This window comes from Erinaceus europaeus, chromosome 1 (assembly GCF_950295315.1).
Source record: "Erinaceus europaeus chromosome 1, mEriEur2.1, whole genome shotgun sequence".
In the NCBI taxonomy this organism is placed as follows: Eukaryota; Metazoa; Chordata; class Mammalia; order Eulipotyphla; family Erinaceidae; genus Erinaceus; species Erinaceus europaeus.
In genome coordinates, this window is record NC_080162.1 from 190,856,287 (window position 1) to 190,875,289 (window position 19,003).

General features: G+C 38.5%; 1 protein-coding gene across 1 annotated transcript in view; it reads right to left on the bottom strand.

Moving 5' to 3' along the window:
• Nucleotides 1-19,003, bottom strand: part of NKAIN3 (sodium/potassium transporting ATPase interacting 3) — a 185,950-nt gene that overhangs the window by 4,705 nt on the left and 162,242 nt on the right. Inside the window, exon 5 of the mRNA XM_060202332.1 lies at nt 9,078-9,147. Coding sequence (XP_060058315.1) covers nt 9,078-9,147 — 70 coding nt within the window. The remainder of the gene's footprint in view (nt 1-9,077; nt 9,148-19,003) is intronic.

Genomic DNA, 19,003 nt, shown 5'->3' on the forward strand with positions numbered 1-19,003 from the left:
CTAAAACACACCCTCTCATTTCCAGTTACCTGTACCTCCACAGGTTAAATAATAAAGACTCTCTATGTTCCTTGTTCTAAGTGAGGGTTCTAGCTAGTATTTCTTACATTATCACATATATGTCATTTAGATATATATTGAATACTTTTGCTCTCTTTGTTTCTCTAATGTGAACGGATGTGAAAAGTCTTAGGTGATCCCAATTCTAGTCATCTTTGATTCTGAGTTGAAAATGTTCCTTTTCTGCGAAGACTTCTACTTCTAACATAACCACATCCTCATTCAACATCCTAATTTTAGATTGTCAGCTGTATCTCATATGGAACTACTGACATCCAACTTTTAATTAATTATGCTCTGATTATTGCATTAAGGTAGGTTTTCTCTTTCCAACTAAATTTTAAGCATCACAGTAGTAGAGATTACATTTCACACTAATTTTATATTTTCATAGAAAAATTTTTCCCATTAATTAATTCAGTGACTATGACTTGGAAAGGATTTATTAATCAAAATTTGAAAGAGCTGAAAAATGTTTCAAGTTTTTAGTTTCACTTTATTTTTTGTTAGCCACTCTTTCTCCAGGTATATTGTTTTCTTTTTCAAATCTCAAGAGTTAGAGATTGTCAGTTTTTGCCTGTTCTTCTAGTGTATTCTTTTCATCCTTCTATCATGCTCTATGTAAAGCATTTTGAATTACATGCAGGCCATTTCCCCCCTTTATTTCAATATTTTATAGGAATTTAAACTGAAAGAGAAAAGGATAAAATGATAATAGTAGACTTTATAGTTTTATATAGTCTTTCAGTTTGTAGGGAGAATAAAGATGGCTGAAGTTCATTCACTTATTCAACAGGTAATGAGTAAGATAATAGAGGAAGGGACTTGCTGCTGGTGGTGGTGTTGATGGGGCTTGTAGGACATTATTTTTATTGCCAGCTCTGCCTATAGCTAGTATGATCTCTAATATAATCTCTCTCTCTCTCTCTCTCTTTTTTTTTTTTTTTTTTGGTTATGCAACATGGATTGGTAAAGCAGTGAAGCCCAGCAGACTGACTCTGCTTCTATGATACTAAGTAGAAATTCTGGAACTGTTACTTCAGGTATGAGGAAATATACCAGCAAGAAGACAGTGAAGCAACTTTGAGGAGAGATTTTGAAAGAAAAACTTACTGGAAAATGTCTTAATTTAACTAACACTTTCTTTTTTTTAAGTCAAACATACATAGTAGTAGAGAGTATGGTATTAAGAATTCTAACATACCATTCAGTTTCAACTAAAGTAAAATTAATATTATCAAGTTTTTTCTATATGCTACAATACTCTTTTTTTTTTATTAGAGTACTTAAAAGAAAAGTCTAGCCATTATGACACAGAATTTATCATCTACCTCTATGCAGCTGTAAATTATTCTCCATTTTCCATATCTCAATAGTTAGAGATTATCAGGTCTCACGCCTGATCTTTCTATAATATCTTCTTCATATGCCTATTATGGTGCATGGAAAGCATTTCAAATGTCATACTGTCCAACCTCAGTGATAAGTTAAGTAGGATACACTTATTAATTGGTTGTCAGGAAAGAGGTACTACTGGCATCTAGTGAATATAGGCCAAAGGTGCTACTAAATAAACTATTTCTTTTACTTTTTAAACTTTATTTTTAAAAATTTGATAAGAGAAAAATTGAGAGGGAAGGGACAGAGAGAGATAGAAAGAGAGAGAGAGGGAGAGAGACTTGTAGGACTGCTTTACCACTGTGACGGTCCCCTCTGGCAGGTGGGTACAAGGGGCTTGAACCTTGGTCCTTGCACATGATAACAAAGGTACTTAACCAGGTGTACCACTGCCCGATCCAATAAACAATTCCTTAATAGTTGTTTTTTTTTTTTTTTTTTTTTTTTTTACTATCTAGTCACTATTCATACTTCTCAAATTATCTAAACAACTCTTACTAATTGGCTTGTGGAAATCAGAATTTCAATATGGTAAGGAAATAACATTTCACTAGTATGTCTCTTAAATCTCTTGTAATCAGTAGTAGCAATCTCTACCCCTCTTTTTTCCTTTCATATTCTCCTATCCTACCTACCTCCCACATTCTAGATTTATGTGACTGCTTCTTTGTGCTGACATTTAACATAGTCTGTTATCATTCTTTACTTTTCCAGTCCAAGATCAAGCTTAACTTTGTGGCAAGACACTTCCTAGGTGCTGCTGTGTCTTCACATCATATTCAGAGATGCATAGTATCTACTTGTCATTCTTTTGGTAAGGCTATGATTGATCAATGTGTCTGGATGGAACAGGTTGAGCTTTGGGATTCTTAAGATCTTAAAAAAAAAAAAAAAAAACCTTTTGACTGATGTTTGTAGTTATGTTAGTAGTTTCCTCAGGTTCCATACCCTCAAGGCCTCATAAGATCAAATAGTAAGATAATGATGCTATTTCAAAGTATGTCTCCTGATAGGCCTGTCATTGTCTCTTTTTCTATTGCTTTTCTTAGTCTCTTTGTGTCACTCCTGTGGTGTGTGTGTGTGTGTGTGTGTGTGTGTGTGTGTGTGTCTGTTTTCATCTGTGTATTGTATGTTCTTTCCTGTCTTGTTTCTTTCCAGAATTTGACATGATATAGGGCCTAAATAATTTTAACTGTGAATATAAAATCAGATATTATGCAGTTAACCTAATATATGTTTCTTTGCTTCTTGTCTTTAGTTTTAAAATTAGAGTATAATTTCTTTTGGAAAAAAAGATAAAAAGTCATTTTTACAAATACTGTTTAATTTGGGAGTGGAGAGAAGCTGCATTATATCTTTTTAACAATTACATAAATCTATTTTCTTGCCTTTAACACCAATAGTTACTGAGAAGACTCCTGAAAGATCCAGCAAAAAACAGGGACTGACATCTTCCCAGGAAGCCACCATTCAAATACAGACCTTCCTGTTTTGTGCAATCTTCCTGTGTTTCACAAGGCAGCCTGAGAAATAAGATCCACAGAATTCTGGTGGGCTGTGAGTGAGGTCACGTGTCAAGGGAGACAACTCTTAAAATGGTGTACTTATTCTTTAGGATGAATCAAAAAAGTTCCTAACGTCAGCTACAGAGGAAAGAACTCCAAATCTCTGAGCCCCAAGTACAGCCACCGCATTGCTTAGTATGACAGTCATGCAGAGAAACCTGAGTTTCCTTTGGACGACTAAAAAGACACTGAGTGGATTATAATTGTAGGGTTCTTGAACTCATGAGACAGCCTAGAGAGCTAATGCCTCTGTAAATGCCTACTATTTCCAGAGACTGATGGAAGCCTTTAGGACTCCACGCTTAGTAACGGGAAAAGTGAGCAGGCCCTCAGATGAGAGACACCTGTCCCTGGCTGCTATTGGGAATGGACCACACAGATAGATGAATGTGAAAGTGGGAAAGCCAATCAAGGGCAAATGAAAACAGGGTAAAGACTGTTATCATCTTATTAGTCTTTAGGTTATGGGTTAAGAGGAATGAATGATGGGGAAATGTAGCGTGTAGTTTGCTAATACCACCAGAGCACCACTTCACCATTTATGTTGTTTCATTGGCTTTGTATTTCTGCTTCTTCTTCTTCTTTTTTTTTTTGGCCTCTAGTCACTGGGGTTTGGTGTTGCCATGACGATGAAATGACGAATCCACCTATTTTGATGGCTTCTCTCTCCCCCCCCCACCTTTATTGGATGGGACAGGGAGACACTGAGAGAGGAGGGGGAGATAGAGAGAAAAAGAAAAAGAAAGAAACCTGCAGACCTGTTTTAACACTCATGAAGTGTCCCCCTGCAGGTAGGGAGCCGGGGCTTGAACCCAAGTCTTTGAGGGTATCCTTCTGGGTAGTACTATGTGCACTTAACTGGGCATGTCCCCTGTATTTCTTCATTTAAACACAACCAGGGATTGAACCCCAAACCTCTTTGCATGTAAACCTCAGCATACTGCTGAGTCATTTTTCAAGCCTCAGTTATTTCTTTTAAAGTTATTGATTGAAAACACATTAATATCACCTTCTATATTACACACACACACACACACACACACACACACTCCCTTATATTTTGTTCTTCTTTCTGGTTCTTAACTTAAAGGCTATCAATGCAAAAACTATCATCTTAAGACATTAATACAAAAACAGTTACCCTCAGGAAAAAAGAAAATGAATGAACCACTTTCTCTGAGGTGAATTTTCTGAGTCTGGACTGTTAGAGAACAGAAAAAGAAGATGCAGGTGGTGGATGACTACAGTGCCTGCCTGAAATGAGAGTTAGCTTTTTTTTTTTTTTTAAGTCTTTTTTTGTACTTGGTTACAATAACAGCCACTCAATCAGTGGTGGCCACATATCATGGAGTGATTTTTGTGAAGAAAAATTAGCCACTAACAAAGGCAATCAGAAGGAAAGATACAGAGAGAAGTCAAGTTCTCATTTGTCTTACCTTAGGAAAAGAATAACTAAAATCATGGAAATTCCTCCCACCATATTTGCCCACCTTTATTGTGAAATTCCATTCTGAAATTCCACTGCTGTCTTTCTTGATAAACTGCCCTGTTGTAATTTATTCCTTTTTTATTTATTTATTTGGTAAAAGAATTAGAGTAAGAAATTTCATTTTACCACTGCCCAGTCTCTAACCATTTCTTGAACCTGACAGACTTTTAAGTAATTTATCAAAAGGTGCAATGATGTTATTCAGTGTTTCATAGCTGTACTGGGTTGTGCCAAGCTATTTTACTTTCTGAGAGTAAATCTAATTTTGTTCTCTCTTCACTCTGTGTGGCGTCACAGCTGCCTGCATGAGAAGCCACTGTATATAAAACCTCATTGGAGCAACCCTAGTGTTTTTCTTCTTTTTTCTTTTTTTTTACTAGAGCACTGCTCACCTCTGGTTTGTGGTGGTACAGGGGGAATTGAACCTGGGGTTTTGGAGCCTCAGGCATGAAGTCTATTTGCATAACCATTATGCTAAGTACCCACACCCTGGAATACAACAAATTAGAAAATCCTGGTGGAAATGCAGGTTGTAAATTACTTGCCCTGACTGGTAGTACTGAGATAATGGGATTCCTACAGGCTACTCCCTGATCTGTGTGTTATATATCCCAACTCAGACCCTAAGGACAACTATTGAGAGCATTTCTCTAGCTTTAGGCATAACATAATGAATGGAATTGTTTCAGAGGTGAGTCATACATGCTCAGATGTTCCAGAAGCTGTCAAGTTTCCCCGCTCTGCTAAACCACCAGCTTCTTCATAGCTTTCTAACTTTATATATGAGAACTATGACAAACACCAGTTTGGACAGTGATAAATTGTAACTTTATCTTAAGCAGAAAGGTCAAGAAAAGTGTCCTAAATGTTCTTCTGCTTTTGATAAAAATTTTATTGTTTTTTCTAAAGTCAGCTCAGGCATCATGTTTCTCTGGAACCTTTCCACTCCAAGTGAGAAGTAACTGTTTCCCTTTCTACAAAATTTTTCTTTGAGGACATTGCCATGTTCCTATTTATGACTGGGTCTCCTTTATCCAGAGTATCAGGTGCTGGAGGGTCAATATCAAATAACACTCATTTTTATATCTCTAGCACCCAGCCTAATATCTAGAACTTAGATAGTAAATAATCAAGAAATAGTTCTAAATGGAGCTAAAATGATCTATTTGCTCAGTAGGACGTTCACAGTCTTCACATGAGTCACCTTCCATCCTAATGTACATTATTGTCCTCTAGTGTTGAATTTCCAGGACCCTATCCTATTCCTTAGCTTAGGATATAGGCGTCCCATTGACTTTGCAGTTTAAGTCAATGAAGATTTGCCATGTGTATATAAGAAAAATTATCATTTATAATGAAAGTTTCTTACTAGTATGTCTGATGTTAATTTGACTTTTCCATCAGTCCCAGAAGAACTGAGAGCAGAAAGGAGATTTTTTTTTCTTTGCCTCTACATTCCTAATAAAATGGATTCTTCAAGAACCTTGATTTAATACACATGGACATTAAATGAAAGTTAAGCTACTGAATGAAAGCTAAAGAAAAAAGATTGCACTCCCCTCTTTAACAACCAACACAAGACTGTTTTTTTCTTTTTTTTTTTTCTTTTTCTCTAACCTGCACTAGGCACAATAGAAAGAAATCAAATAGGCTGTCTGATGCTAGTTAAAGTGCAGTATTTGCCTACCAGTTCAGAACACACACTCTGACCTCTTAAACTGTTTCCTGCACAATGATTTAAATTCATGTTTAACTTGATCTTTCAGAATCTTGTTCCCTTCATGGGTGAAAGGCATTTGTATTCATCTGACATAATAAGATGCATGATCTGTCAAAGCAGAAACTTGTTCTATTGCTTTCTGCAGTCTGTCTGTAGTGCTTGCTATATTCAGTTAAAAAGGCATGTGAATTCTACAGTGAACACAGTAGCTGAGAAGACCCTTTGAGAAGGAAGTGGAGTTCATCAAAGCCCGTTAGGCATTCTTAGTAGAGTGTTCAGGTATTCCTTATTTACATAGATAGAAGGAATTTCAGAGAGCTTAGATGGAAGGAACTTGCCTCTGGCACATGTACATGGATATACTTATCATTCAGGAAAGATTTTATTATCACCAGTATTTTTCATATTGCAATTTCTCAGCTTACTTGTCACTTTCCATCCTCTTTATCACACAGTATGTGTCTGTGTATATATAACTCCAAATAGCCATGAGACATTGTTCCAGTCTTGTTTACTTATTTACTTATTTTTACCAGCACATTGCTCAGCTCTGGCTTATGGTGATGACAGGGATTGAATGTGGGACTTTGGAGTCTCAGGCAAGAGTTTTTTTTTTTTTTTTTTTTTTTTATGTAACCACTATGCTACCTGCCCTTGCCAGTCTTTTCTTTCTTTCTTGGGCTCGGTGCCTTCACTACAAATCCACTGCTGCTGGAGGCCATTTTTCTCGTCTTATTGCCCTTGTTATTGTTGTTGCCATTGTTGTTGTTGTTGGATAGGACAGAGAGAAATTGAGAGGAGGGGAAAATAGAGAGGGGGAGAGAAAGACACCTGAAGACCTGCTTCACCGCTTGTGAAGCGAGTCCCTGCGGGTGGGAAGCTGGGGCTTGAACAGGGATCCTTATGCTGGTCTTTGTGCTTTGTGCCATGTGTGCTTAATCTGCTGCACGGTACCAGGCCCTGCTTCTTTCATTCGTCCTTCGTTCCTTCCTTCTTTCCTTCCTTCCTTCCTTCCTTCCTCTCTCCCTCCATCTCTTTTTTTTGTTTGTTTTCTCTTCTTTCTTTCTCTCTCTCTTTCTTCTTTTGTCAGTACATTAATGATCTCTTCTATTTTCACAGTTCCTGCCAAGTACCCTCCTTTTGATCTCCAATGATCAACTTTTGAAGTGAATCCCTTGGGATTCAGTAGCATGAGTCAGGAGGTAGCGACTACTTAGCCTCAGAGTGTTACATAGGATGAATGCTTTTTTCTAATTAGATTTGTTTTAAGACACTGACATACATTAAAGCTTTTATCACGTGACAGGCACAGTGCTGATTTGTATAGTCGGTGAGTGGTGCTTTCTTTAGATCATTCTACTAGAATAAAAGTCAATGTAATTTGGAGAGATGGACGAATCAGTGTAGACTTTTTAGGGTTTCAGCCCCCATATTAGGCAGGTTTAGGCAGGAACCACTGTGGCAAACAGGCAGCAGGTAAGAACTTTCTATGTGCTTCTTATACCCAGGGTTTGCGGGTGGGGATGTTACATCGTTTGCTCCTTTATAATTAAATAGCAGAACTTAAGTCATCTGGATCAGTCTACATCATAGGCATCGTGGTGGTTCATCAGCCAAGAAAGCTGTAGCTCTTAACAATTGTGGGAAGGATGGGAAAGTTAGCTCTACTCTAGGAACCACATGTCCTTCCTTCTTTGTAAAGTGGGCCTGCCAACTAGTCCAGCATAGTGTTTTCCAGATAATTAAGTGAGATGATAAATTCAAAGTGCTTCACTCAAGGGAGATGTTATATCATATAGTTTGTTTTATTTATTTATTTTTACTACTTAGAGTTATTGTATCTATTTTATTATCGTCTAGTATCTTACTGTCATGGCCATAGCACCCTGAGCATGTTCAATCTTGTCTTATTTTATCAATAAGGTGACCAAGATTTCCTCATATTCAATTTTTTTTTTTGTCTCCAGGATTATCACTGGGGCTCATCTCTCCCCCGCCCCCATTTTGGCTGCTCTAGTTGCCCTCGCTGTTGTTATTACTGTTATTGTTGTTGTTGGATAGGACAGAGAGAAATTGAGAGGAAGACAGAGGGGGGAGAGAAAGATAGACACCAGCAGACCTCCTTCACCACTTGTGAAGCGCCCCCCCCACAGGTGGGGAGATGGGGGGCTTGAACCGGGATCCTTACACCAGTCCTTGTGCCTCGCACCATGTGTGCTTAACCCACTGCGATACCGCCCAGCCCCCTCAACTGAATCTTGTCCGGTTTCAGTTGTTTGTTGTTGTTGACTTCCTTTTATCTACGGATATTTTATCTATGGATATCTATATAATATTTAAAGATACAGCATAATAACAAGTACTTTATATACTTCTATAGATACCTCATTTCATCTAAATTTTTCTCCCTACCTCTGCTGCCTATAATACTTACACAAGCTAAGTTTCAGTGAAATCAAGGAAGGGCCCTGACACTATATTGGCAGACTAAATTCTAAGCTCATCTTTCAACATTATTCTCTGTGTTGTGCCAACCCCAAGGCAAATCACTCTTCTTTTTTCTTTGGATCAAAACTGACTTTCCCCCCTTCATTCCCAAATTGGCTATCAACTACTGAAAGGAAGAAAGTTAAAATAGCATTTTAGAAATACCTACTTTAAATCTTTTTTTTTTTTGGAATGGAAAATAATAATGATAATGTTGGGTTACATGTGAAAGGTGTGTTTTAAATATGAGTGGAAAATTAAACCAGTGATTAGTAGCAGGTCCAAATTCTTTCAGGTTTGGTTAGTTTGGGCCCAGTTAGAAGGATTAATATTTCCATCTCATCACACCTTTACTTACAGGTTAACAGGCTTTAACTCAATATGATCCTGGTAATAGGAGTGTGCATCAAGTCCACCTATGAAATCAACTGAAAATACAACACAGCCCAATGTGAATAAATATGTAAGTAAAGACACACTTAATAGGTTCTTAAAACAGGATTCTTAGAAACAATTATTAACACAAGTATCTGTTGATCACAAAATGGAAACTGTATTGCTAAATTATTATCAATGACTCACAAAAGGTAAACTTTTAAGAAACAAAGACCTTTAGTTCTTTGAGGGGTGAAAAATCACTGTAGTAATTGGTTTTAGTGAAAAACAAAAATGAAGTAACATTAAATTACATAAAATTTTAAATAATGTATTTGTCCTCTGGCTTACAGATACTCCCTTTCCACTTATATTTCAAAAGATATACCTTCTTGTTTTGGTGCCAGAATCCATTTCTAAAAGAATATTTGTTGCATTATCAGAAAGACCTTTGAGAATCTATGTCCACACTCTCTGCCCACAAGCCATCCTTAACAAATAGGCATCTGTCTTGCACAAAGAAGATTCCATCTCTATTCTGAGAGCATCATACTTGACTAATAGCCTGCATAGAGTAACTATATAATAACTATTTTCATAGTTACTAAATTTGAAACTATTGACAACTATAGAATGTTGCGTAGTTCAAATATTTTCTAGGAATTTTAACTCCATTCAGCATTTTTCTCCCAAAACTTTATAAGATATAAAATATAAATTATATATATCTATGACTCCTTCCATCAAATATAAGTGCTGCATTTTTCTTAGGGCTACTCAAGTCAATTCATTTTCATTTTGACGTAGAAAATAGTTTGTTCAATTAAAATCAGGAGTTCGGTCAAAGGAGTCTTTTCTTAAATTTAGACACTTCCAAAGGAAATGACAAAACTACAGATTTAAATCTTGTATAACATGTAAGCACACATTGTTTAATTTGTTCACATCTGCAGCTTTGGTTTACTAAAACTTTAATATTTTCCTCTTATAATTTCAATTATTGCCACTTACCAAGGGTTTCAAAAGATGAATTTAGGGAGTGCTTCATTTGTTGACTGGTTTGATTTAATTTTTCCAATGGGGCTTGCATGCAATGCAATCAAAGTGTAGAAGTCTCTGCAGTAATGCTCACAAACCATTGTGGGAAACTTGGATCCATTTACACAGTAATTAATTAGAGGTTGAAATATCCATAACTCTTGCAGAAGAACAGAAGGAAGCAAGGAAGGAAAATGTTTTCTGTAATCTTAACATTCTTCCTGTTGGTTTCAATGTCAACCTCATTACAAAATTATTCTCTGTGGCCAATGAAGAGGCTCAGCAGGGGGGAGGACACAGGAGTTCCTTACCTAATGCTTCTAAGATGGAGTGGGGTCACAGCCAGATTGCTAGGTAACCCACACACCAACCTAATGCTTATAAGATGGAGTGGGGTCACAGCCAGGTTGCTAGGTAACTCACACACCAACCTTAATTCTGTACTTGTTATTAAAGTCTTGAAACATAAAACAAAGTTTAGTCATGGACCCTTTGGAATCTAACTAAAATAGGCCTACTAACTACAAAACGAAGACCCTCAACTCTTCATCTGCACTATTCCATCCTCTGGGTTCATGATTAGTCAACAATTTGTTTGGCTTTATATGTTAACTCTTCTTTCAGCCACCAGGTTCCAGATGCTACCATGATGCCAACCAGACTTCCTTATGCAGATGACCCCATCAATGTGTCCTGGAGCCCTGCTTCCCCAGATCCCTGTCCCACTAGGGAAAGAGAGAGACAGGCTGGGAGTATGGATGGACCTGCTAATGCCCATATTCAGCAGGGAAGCAATTACAGAAGCCAGACCTTCCACCTTCTGCACCCCATAATGATTCTGGGTCCATACTGCCAATGCCCATGTTCAGCAGGGAAGCAATTATAGAAGCCAGACCTTCCATCTTCTGTATCCCATAATGATTCTGGGTCCATACTCCCGGAGTGATAAAGAATAGGAAAGCTATCAGAGGAAGGGATGGGATACAGAGTTCTGGTGGTGGGAATTGTACCCTTCTTATCCTATGGTTTTTGTCAATGCTTCCTTTTTACAAATAAAAAATTAAAAAAAAGTTCCACACAAGAACTTGCATCAACTGTGCAGAAAAATGAGTGATACAGAGTATTTCTTTCCTCATCTTTTCAGAAATTGAGGTGTTACTACAAATGAAATATTAGTACAGTAATGGGATCTCCTCTCTCTCTCTCTTTTTTGCAGTATTTTAAATTGTATTTAACTTCCAATAACACTATCAAGAAAATTCTTGGAAGGAAATATGGCATTTCTTTTTCTTTGTTTATAGAGGTGAGAGACAGAGAGAGAAAGAAGGAAAGAGAGACAGAGAAAGAGATACTGTCAGCACTGTTCTGCTACTCATTAAGCTTCTCCCCTGAAGGTAGAGACTGGGGACATGAACCCAGGACCTTGAACATGGTAACTAGTTGTGCCACTGCCCAGCCCTTAGAAATATGGTACCTCTGAGCAATTTCCTCGTTACTTGCTCTTGCAGATTCCGGATAAGGATTTTGCTAGAAGCAAAATTACAGAACTACTTTAAATTTGAAGCAATATATCTTAGCATACAAATGTAGGTTTTTTTTTTTTTTATCTGTGGAAGGCAAACAATTAAATTTGTCTTTTTACAGGACTACAAGAAACTTTAGATAAAAAAGTGAAATTCCCTAAATATTATGGAAGGTAACAGATCAAGTTCTTCACTCACATTGAAACCTGACTGACCTAGAGTTAAACATATTCTTTCTAGAGAACACTGAAATACTTGAGTCCCAGGTTTAACTATTTTCACCAAATATTTAGCCAGACTATAGATTTGTTTTGTTTCTGATCCAGCTATATTGCATGTTGTCTTATCACTGAATAGAGAAACAGGGGAGCAGGGACCAAGAGCTAATGCAGTATGTAACTTGGAAGCATGAAGTCTTGAGTTTGACCACCAGCATCTCACAAACTAGAGTGGGCCTCTGGTTCTCTGTCTCTAGCTTGCGTTAAGAAAGCAAACTTTAGGGGAAAAAAAAGGTGCCCCACATGTAGGGGGATATCTGCACAGGCAGTGAAGCAGGGCTGCAGGTCTCTCTCTCTCTCTCTCTCTCTCTTGCCTTTCTCTCTCAATTAACTCTCTGTCCTATCAAATAAAATTTCTCAAAAAAAAAAATGTGAGGATGTGTGGATGATGGTACACTGGATTAATCAGTACACATGTTACAGTGCTCAAGGACCCAGGTTCAACCCCCTGTCCCGTCTACAGGGAAAAATTTCCAGTAGTAAAGCAGTGCTATGGGTGTCTCTCTTTCCCTTTTCTTTCTATTTATATATTTTTTTAAATATTTATTTTATTTTAATGTGACAGAAAGAGAGAGAGAAAGAGAGAGAGAGAGAGGCAGCAACAGAGAAATACCAGAACACTGCTCAGCTCTGGCTTAGGGTGGGGCTGAGGATTGAACATGGAACCTCAAGAGCTTCAGGCACGAAGTCTTTTGTAGAACCATTATGCCGTCACCCCCTCTCCCTCTATATCTCCCCCTTTGATTTTGATTTATCTATGTTTCTGTCCAACAAATAAAATAAATACAATAAAAAAAGAAAAGAAAAAAAGGAGTAACAGAAGCACAGTCACATTGCCATGTATTCAGAGAAATGAAAAAGACCGAACTGGCTTGCTGGTCTATCATTGTTCCTGGTATATAGTTATTAGGCTGTTCTGACAAGTATTTATTTTTTTACTAGTTTCCAGCAATAATGTCTTAAAGAAGCATTGCTAAGGCCTTAAAGAATTCAAATATTGGGACTATTACATTGTGATTTACTTGTTCCATGATATGAATTCATAACAGAGAAACCTGGGTAGAGGCTTGACATCAGCTGAGCTCATGCAGAGAAACCCTTAAAAGACCACAGAGAGGATTTTGCAGCACCCCACAGATAATGAAGGCTTTGAGGAAAGACTAGCTATTTCAGAAATAGCCAGGGACTAAACTCTGCCTGGTGTTACTAGGAAACCAACTACTCTGCAGTGTCACTCACCTGCTGCCTCTGCCCTCTGCAGATTCTGGGCTTTCAGAGAGTAGGACCAGCTGTGCCAAACTGCAGGCCCTGGTCAGGTTCCTCACAGCACACTGAGTGGCTTCTGGGGGGGCCAGCATGTGTCTCTTGGGTACAGTGAGCTTGATGGTGCCCTGAAACACTGCTGATGTTCAGAGAGGGTGGTGGTTGGTTGGTCCATGCTACTTCTTGCCCAAAATAGTTTCATAAGCCTTTAGAGCTGTTCAAACTCTTAGGTGGACAATACCCAAGTGTCAACTTTGTAGCTATTTTTGTTGTTGTTGTTGTTCTTATGGATCCAGGAAATTAAAAATTGTGTCTGTTATGATAATTATTGCATTAACTTTTTTAAGATAGGTTCGAGACCTTCTGCCCCCTCAGAACTTTCTCTAATAGCATGAGTAGGGCTTTGAATATATTTAGGAGAAGGAAAGGATTAAAATAATTGAGTGACAAAGTAGATAAAGAAACTGGTGTCTAAGACCTGGAACCACAAAACATATCTAAGAAGATATGATGGAACACTCCATGATAACTGGTTTTAGAGAGGACTTTGGAGACTGTTTCAAAGATCCAGGAAACAGAAGCAAACATAAATAAATGTGACTGCATCACACTAAGACTTTTTTTTTTAAGTCTCCCTTTGCTCTATCATATTGATAGGTAATGAGTGTAATTATAAACTAAAGAAAATAGTTGGTCACAGAAACACACAGTAAAAGACCAGGTCTCTGGTTTTAAGAGGCGGGAAGTGGGAGTGGAGAAATTGCTAGGAATAATCCCTCAGAAAAGTCCCAGAGATTCTAGGACTGGGAGAAATAAGGATTTAAAGAGAATAGAGAAGGTTCCTCACAGTCTTACTGTTTAAGAAGGCAATAGATAATTGTTATTATAACCAAGGTACTTGGGAGCTTGGTTTACTTTGAAAATCCCTTGGTTAGGATTCACCACACTATACTTGACCTCACCATGATGTATGCTATTTAATGCTATTTACTAATGACTATATCTTTTTATTTATTTATTTATTTAAATGTATTTATATATTACAGAATTGTTGGTATGCTTCTAGTTCTGCTTCTGGGATCCCTTCTGTTACATTGCTTGATGTTGTGGTCTATTTACACGGTCATTCTGTTACATTGGTTTGGTCTCCCTCCCCCTGCCTCTGGGAGATTTTGGTTTAGCCCTTGCTAGTTCACGCTTCTTCCTTCTCCCCACCCCCTATCCTACGTATTTCATTTGTTCCTGACTCTTCTGCCGGAGGAGAGAGAGGAAAGATAGAGAAGGTCAAGATTGTGAGTAGAGATAGATTACATTGCGCTGTGTTCCACGTCAATAAAGAAACACTGCTTTCCACTCAGCCATGAGTCCCTGGTCGTCTGTCTCCTGCCTGCGAAGCTAGCCCAGCATACTGGCGCCCTGAACTTGGACTGACACAGAATTACATGTTGACAGGGGTTTGAATCCACACCATTCCCACCACCAGAGTTCTGAATCTTCAGTCTCCCCACTGCAAACCACCACAGTTCCCCTAAGGTTGTAGACATGGGCCAATCATCACCACTACAACTATTTGTCCATGTTTATACATAGCTGCCCCTTCTTTTTCTGATTCAATCCTCTTCATCAGGAACATCATCATAAGCCCTTTTAGTGGGACTCCAGGACACTGTCCTCACTATAAAGTAGCAATGGTAGGGACTGCTCCACTCTCTGAATGGAGGATGGGTCATACTACTCTGCCACTTGAGACTGGTCCTGAAATGAGTGCAGCCTAGAATGTTCCCAGCTGTGACCATGAACTGTGAGCACAGACTGTCAAGGACTCAGAGACTGTGCAGGATCCTGTGCTAAATGTGAATATATGGGCCCAATGTCAGATTGATAGGGTAAACACTGAATTGTATTTATATACTTTTTTCAAGTTTTAGAGTTACTCTCTGCCCTAATCCAGCTTTCTAGTTCTATTCTCAACTCTGACACCAGCTTCTCAGATATTATTTTAAGTCGACTTACATATTAGCTATCAAGCTCATGAAAAAATTACTGAAGTCATGGACCCTTAGCAACATACCTAAAATAGATTTTCTAGCTTCTTTCCACTCTAGGATTCCTATTCTCATTTGCTCTATTCCTACTTTTTGGTTCTTGTTTATTAAATAATTTTTCCTACTTTATATCTTATTGTCTTTCAGCCACCAAGTTGCAGATGTTACTATGACTCCATCCTGAACTCTTTGGGCAGATGACCTCACCATATGTCCTAGAATCTCACCTCTCTAGAGTCCTACCCCACTAGGAAAAGATTTAGACACAGGCTGGAGGTATGGATTGACCTGAGAATACCCATGTCCTGCAGAGAAGCAATTATAGAAGCCAGAACTCCCACCTTCTGCACCCCATAAAGAATTTTGGTCCATACCCTCAGAGAGGGAGAAATGCTAGGGAAAGATAACCAGAGTGCTCTGAACTCCAATTCCATCAAGAAGAGGAACATAGGAAGGGCGTTAAAAAATAGTCATAGGTGTAGGTGTGACTTAGAAGGAAGAGAAGGCAGGATCATAAAAAAATGGGAATATATATATATATGTACATATATATATATTATATATATTGAAATAATAGTTAACTCCTATCTGTGACCTTGGGAGAACCACTGCAGTTTCCAGTGGAGGGAATGGGGACACGGAACTCGGGTGGTGGGAATGGTGTGGTATTATACCCCTGTTATTTCACAACTTTATAAATCAATATAAAATCACTAATAAAAAATAAAGATGCCATAGGAATCTGGAAAAACATAAAAGGAAGTCAGGCACTGTTTATTTTACCAAGAAGAGGAAAAAAGAAAGGACACTCAGAAGTAGTAATAGATATAGAGGTGACTTTAGAAAGGAAATGAAGGCAGAACCATAGAAAAAAGTGAGAAAAAAAAAGGACACATAGATAGATAGTTATAGATACAAAGCCATATCTGTGACCTTGGGAAAACTATTGCAGTTTCCAATGGAAGCAATGGAGACATAGAATTCTATTGATGGGAATGGTGTGGCATTGTACCCCTATTATCTCATAATATTTACATAAAAATGCAAATCAATATTAAATATTAAGTCACTAATAAAAAGAACAATGCCTCAGTTTCATTTTTAACTATAGTGACTATGTTGTGTGTTAATTTATCTCAGTTGGAATTATGTTTCCTCTTTCTGTGCTTCTGAGTTAGAACTGCCCACAAAAGACATTTATGGGAGTTATGGAAGGCAAAAGTAAGTAGCAAGAATTATGTTCAGCAAGTTGGTCTTAGGCCCCAGGCTCTACTATAGCTTGCACACTGAGTGCTGATGGGTGAAAATGAGACATGCTTGACATTGAAGACCACTAGAGAAGCATTGCACAGCTTAGTGGATGCCAATGGAAAGATGGCCAAATTGTATTCTCAGTTCTACCCTTAGCAACCTACTACCACATGGACCTTGACCTCAGAATCAGTGCTAGAAAGTAGAAGCACTTCCTATGTTAACACAGAAAGTGACTGAGAAGTCACTGAAATGTTTGCATTTTCTAGAAGTAACTACCACAGGGAAGAAATGGTTAGTATGGCCTTATGAAAATCAGAAAAACTATATTTTTTGTGTTTGCATTTAAAACCACCATCCACAACATTTTTCTTACTTCATAGTCTCTTTCATTCTGCTGATCAACCAACTTTAACAATGCTGAATTCTTCTGATTGTGTTGTATAGTCATAAGGAGTTTGTAGCTATTGAAATCAAACTTTTTTTTTTCCTTTGCTTCCAGGGTTATTGCTGGGGTTTTGGTGCCTGCACTATGAATCCACTGCTCCTGGAGGCCATTTTTCCCATTTTGTTGCCCTTGTTGTTACCCTTGTTGTTGTTGTTAATGTTATTGTTGCCATTGCTGTTGTTGTTGGAGAGGACAGAGAGAAATTGAGAGAGGAGGGAAAAACTGAGAGGGGAAGAGAAAGACACCTGCAGACCTGCTTCACCACCTGTGAAGCGACCAACCCAATTTGCAGGTGGGGAGCCTGGGGCTTGAACTGGTATCCTTACATCAGTCCTTAAAGATTTGTGCCATGTGCACTTAACTTGCTGCGCTACCACCTGGCCTCTGAAATCAAAACTTTTTTTTTTTTTTTTTTGCCTCCAGGGTTATTTCTGGAGCACGGTGCCTGCACCATGAATCCACTGCTCCTGGAGGCTATTGTTTTCCCTTTTTGCTGCCCTTGTTGTTTATCGTTGCTGTTATCATTATTGTTGTTAATTGTATTGTTGTTATTATTGTTGTTGGATAGGACAGAGAGAAATGGAGCGAGGAGGGGAAGACAGAGAGGGGAAGAGAAAGATAGACACCTACAGATCTGCTTGTGAAGCAAACCCCCTGCAGGTGGGGAGCCTGGGCTCGAACCAGGATCCTTACACAGGTCCCTGTGCTTTGAGCTATGTGCGCTTAACCTGCTGTGCCACAGCCCGGAGCCCAATCAAAGTATTTTTTAAGGCCCCGGCTCCCCACCTGCAGGGGAGTGGCTTCACAGGTGAAGTAGGTCTGCAGGTGTCTATTTTTCTCTCCTCCACCCTCTGCTTTCCCCTCCTCTCTCCATTTCTCTCTGTCCTATGCAACAATGAAGGACATCAACAACAACAATAATTGTTGGTATGCTTCTAATTCTGCTTCTAAAACCCCTTCTGTTTCATTGGTTTAATCTCCCCTGCTTAACACTGTATTCTATTTACATAACCACTGTTAACTAAGCACCGCCCTGCCTCAGGGCATTGGTTTAATCCTCACTGTTTTGCACATTTTTTTCTTCTCCCCACCCCCTATCCTAGGTACATCCTCTTCGGACCTGACACTTCCGCCTCAGGATATATAAGGACAGGATTGTGATTAGAGATAGTTTAGATTGTGCTGCGTTCCACATGAATAAAGACTGAACTGTGTACCACTCAGCCATGAGTCCCTGGCCATCTCTCTGTCTCCTGCCCGCGAAGCTAGACAGGCAAATAATAATCACAATAAGGTTACAGCAAGGGCAACAAAAGGGGGAAAAATGGCCTCCAGGAACAGTAGATTCATGGCGCAGGCACTGAGCCCCAGCAATAACCCTGGAGGCCAAAAAAAAAAGTGTGTAGAGTTCTTGTTTTCATAGTTTTGCTGTATGTGAATTGGATCCTGAAAATTTGTCATTCATTGAAATAATAAGCTTCATATTTTGTACGTTCTGTGCTAAAAAAAGACAACTTATTTGGAGCAAGCTCATTGAGTATAATACAACATGTCTATTTCCTATATTCATTAGAATTCTATTTTATTTATTCGTTTTTAAAAACCTTTTTAAAAAATTGATTTTGGTGATCCGGGAGGTGGCACAATGGATAAAGCATTGGGCTCTCAAGAATGAGGTCCTGAGTTCAATCCCCAGCAGCACATGTACCAGAGTGATGTCTGGTTCTTTCTCTCTCTCCTCCTATCTTTCTCATGAATAAATAAATAAATTCTTTTAAAAAATTGATTTTGAGGGTGGAGCTGGGAGATGGCACACCCGGTAAGCACACATAGTAATATCTGCAAGGACCTGTGCAAGGAAGCAAATTTGAGCCCCCAGCTCCCCACCTACAAGGGGGTGAAGCAGGTGTATCTCCCTCCTCTCTCAACAGTCTTTTGTCTTATCTGATAAAAAAAGAAAGAAAGAAATAGCTGCCAGGAGCAGTGGATTCGTAGTGCCTGCATCAAGCCCTAGTGATGACCCTGGAGGGGGAAAATTTTTTTTTTTTTCAGGACAGGGAGAC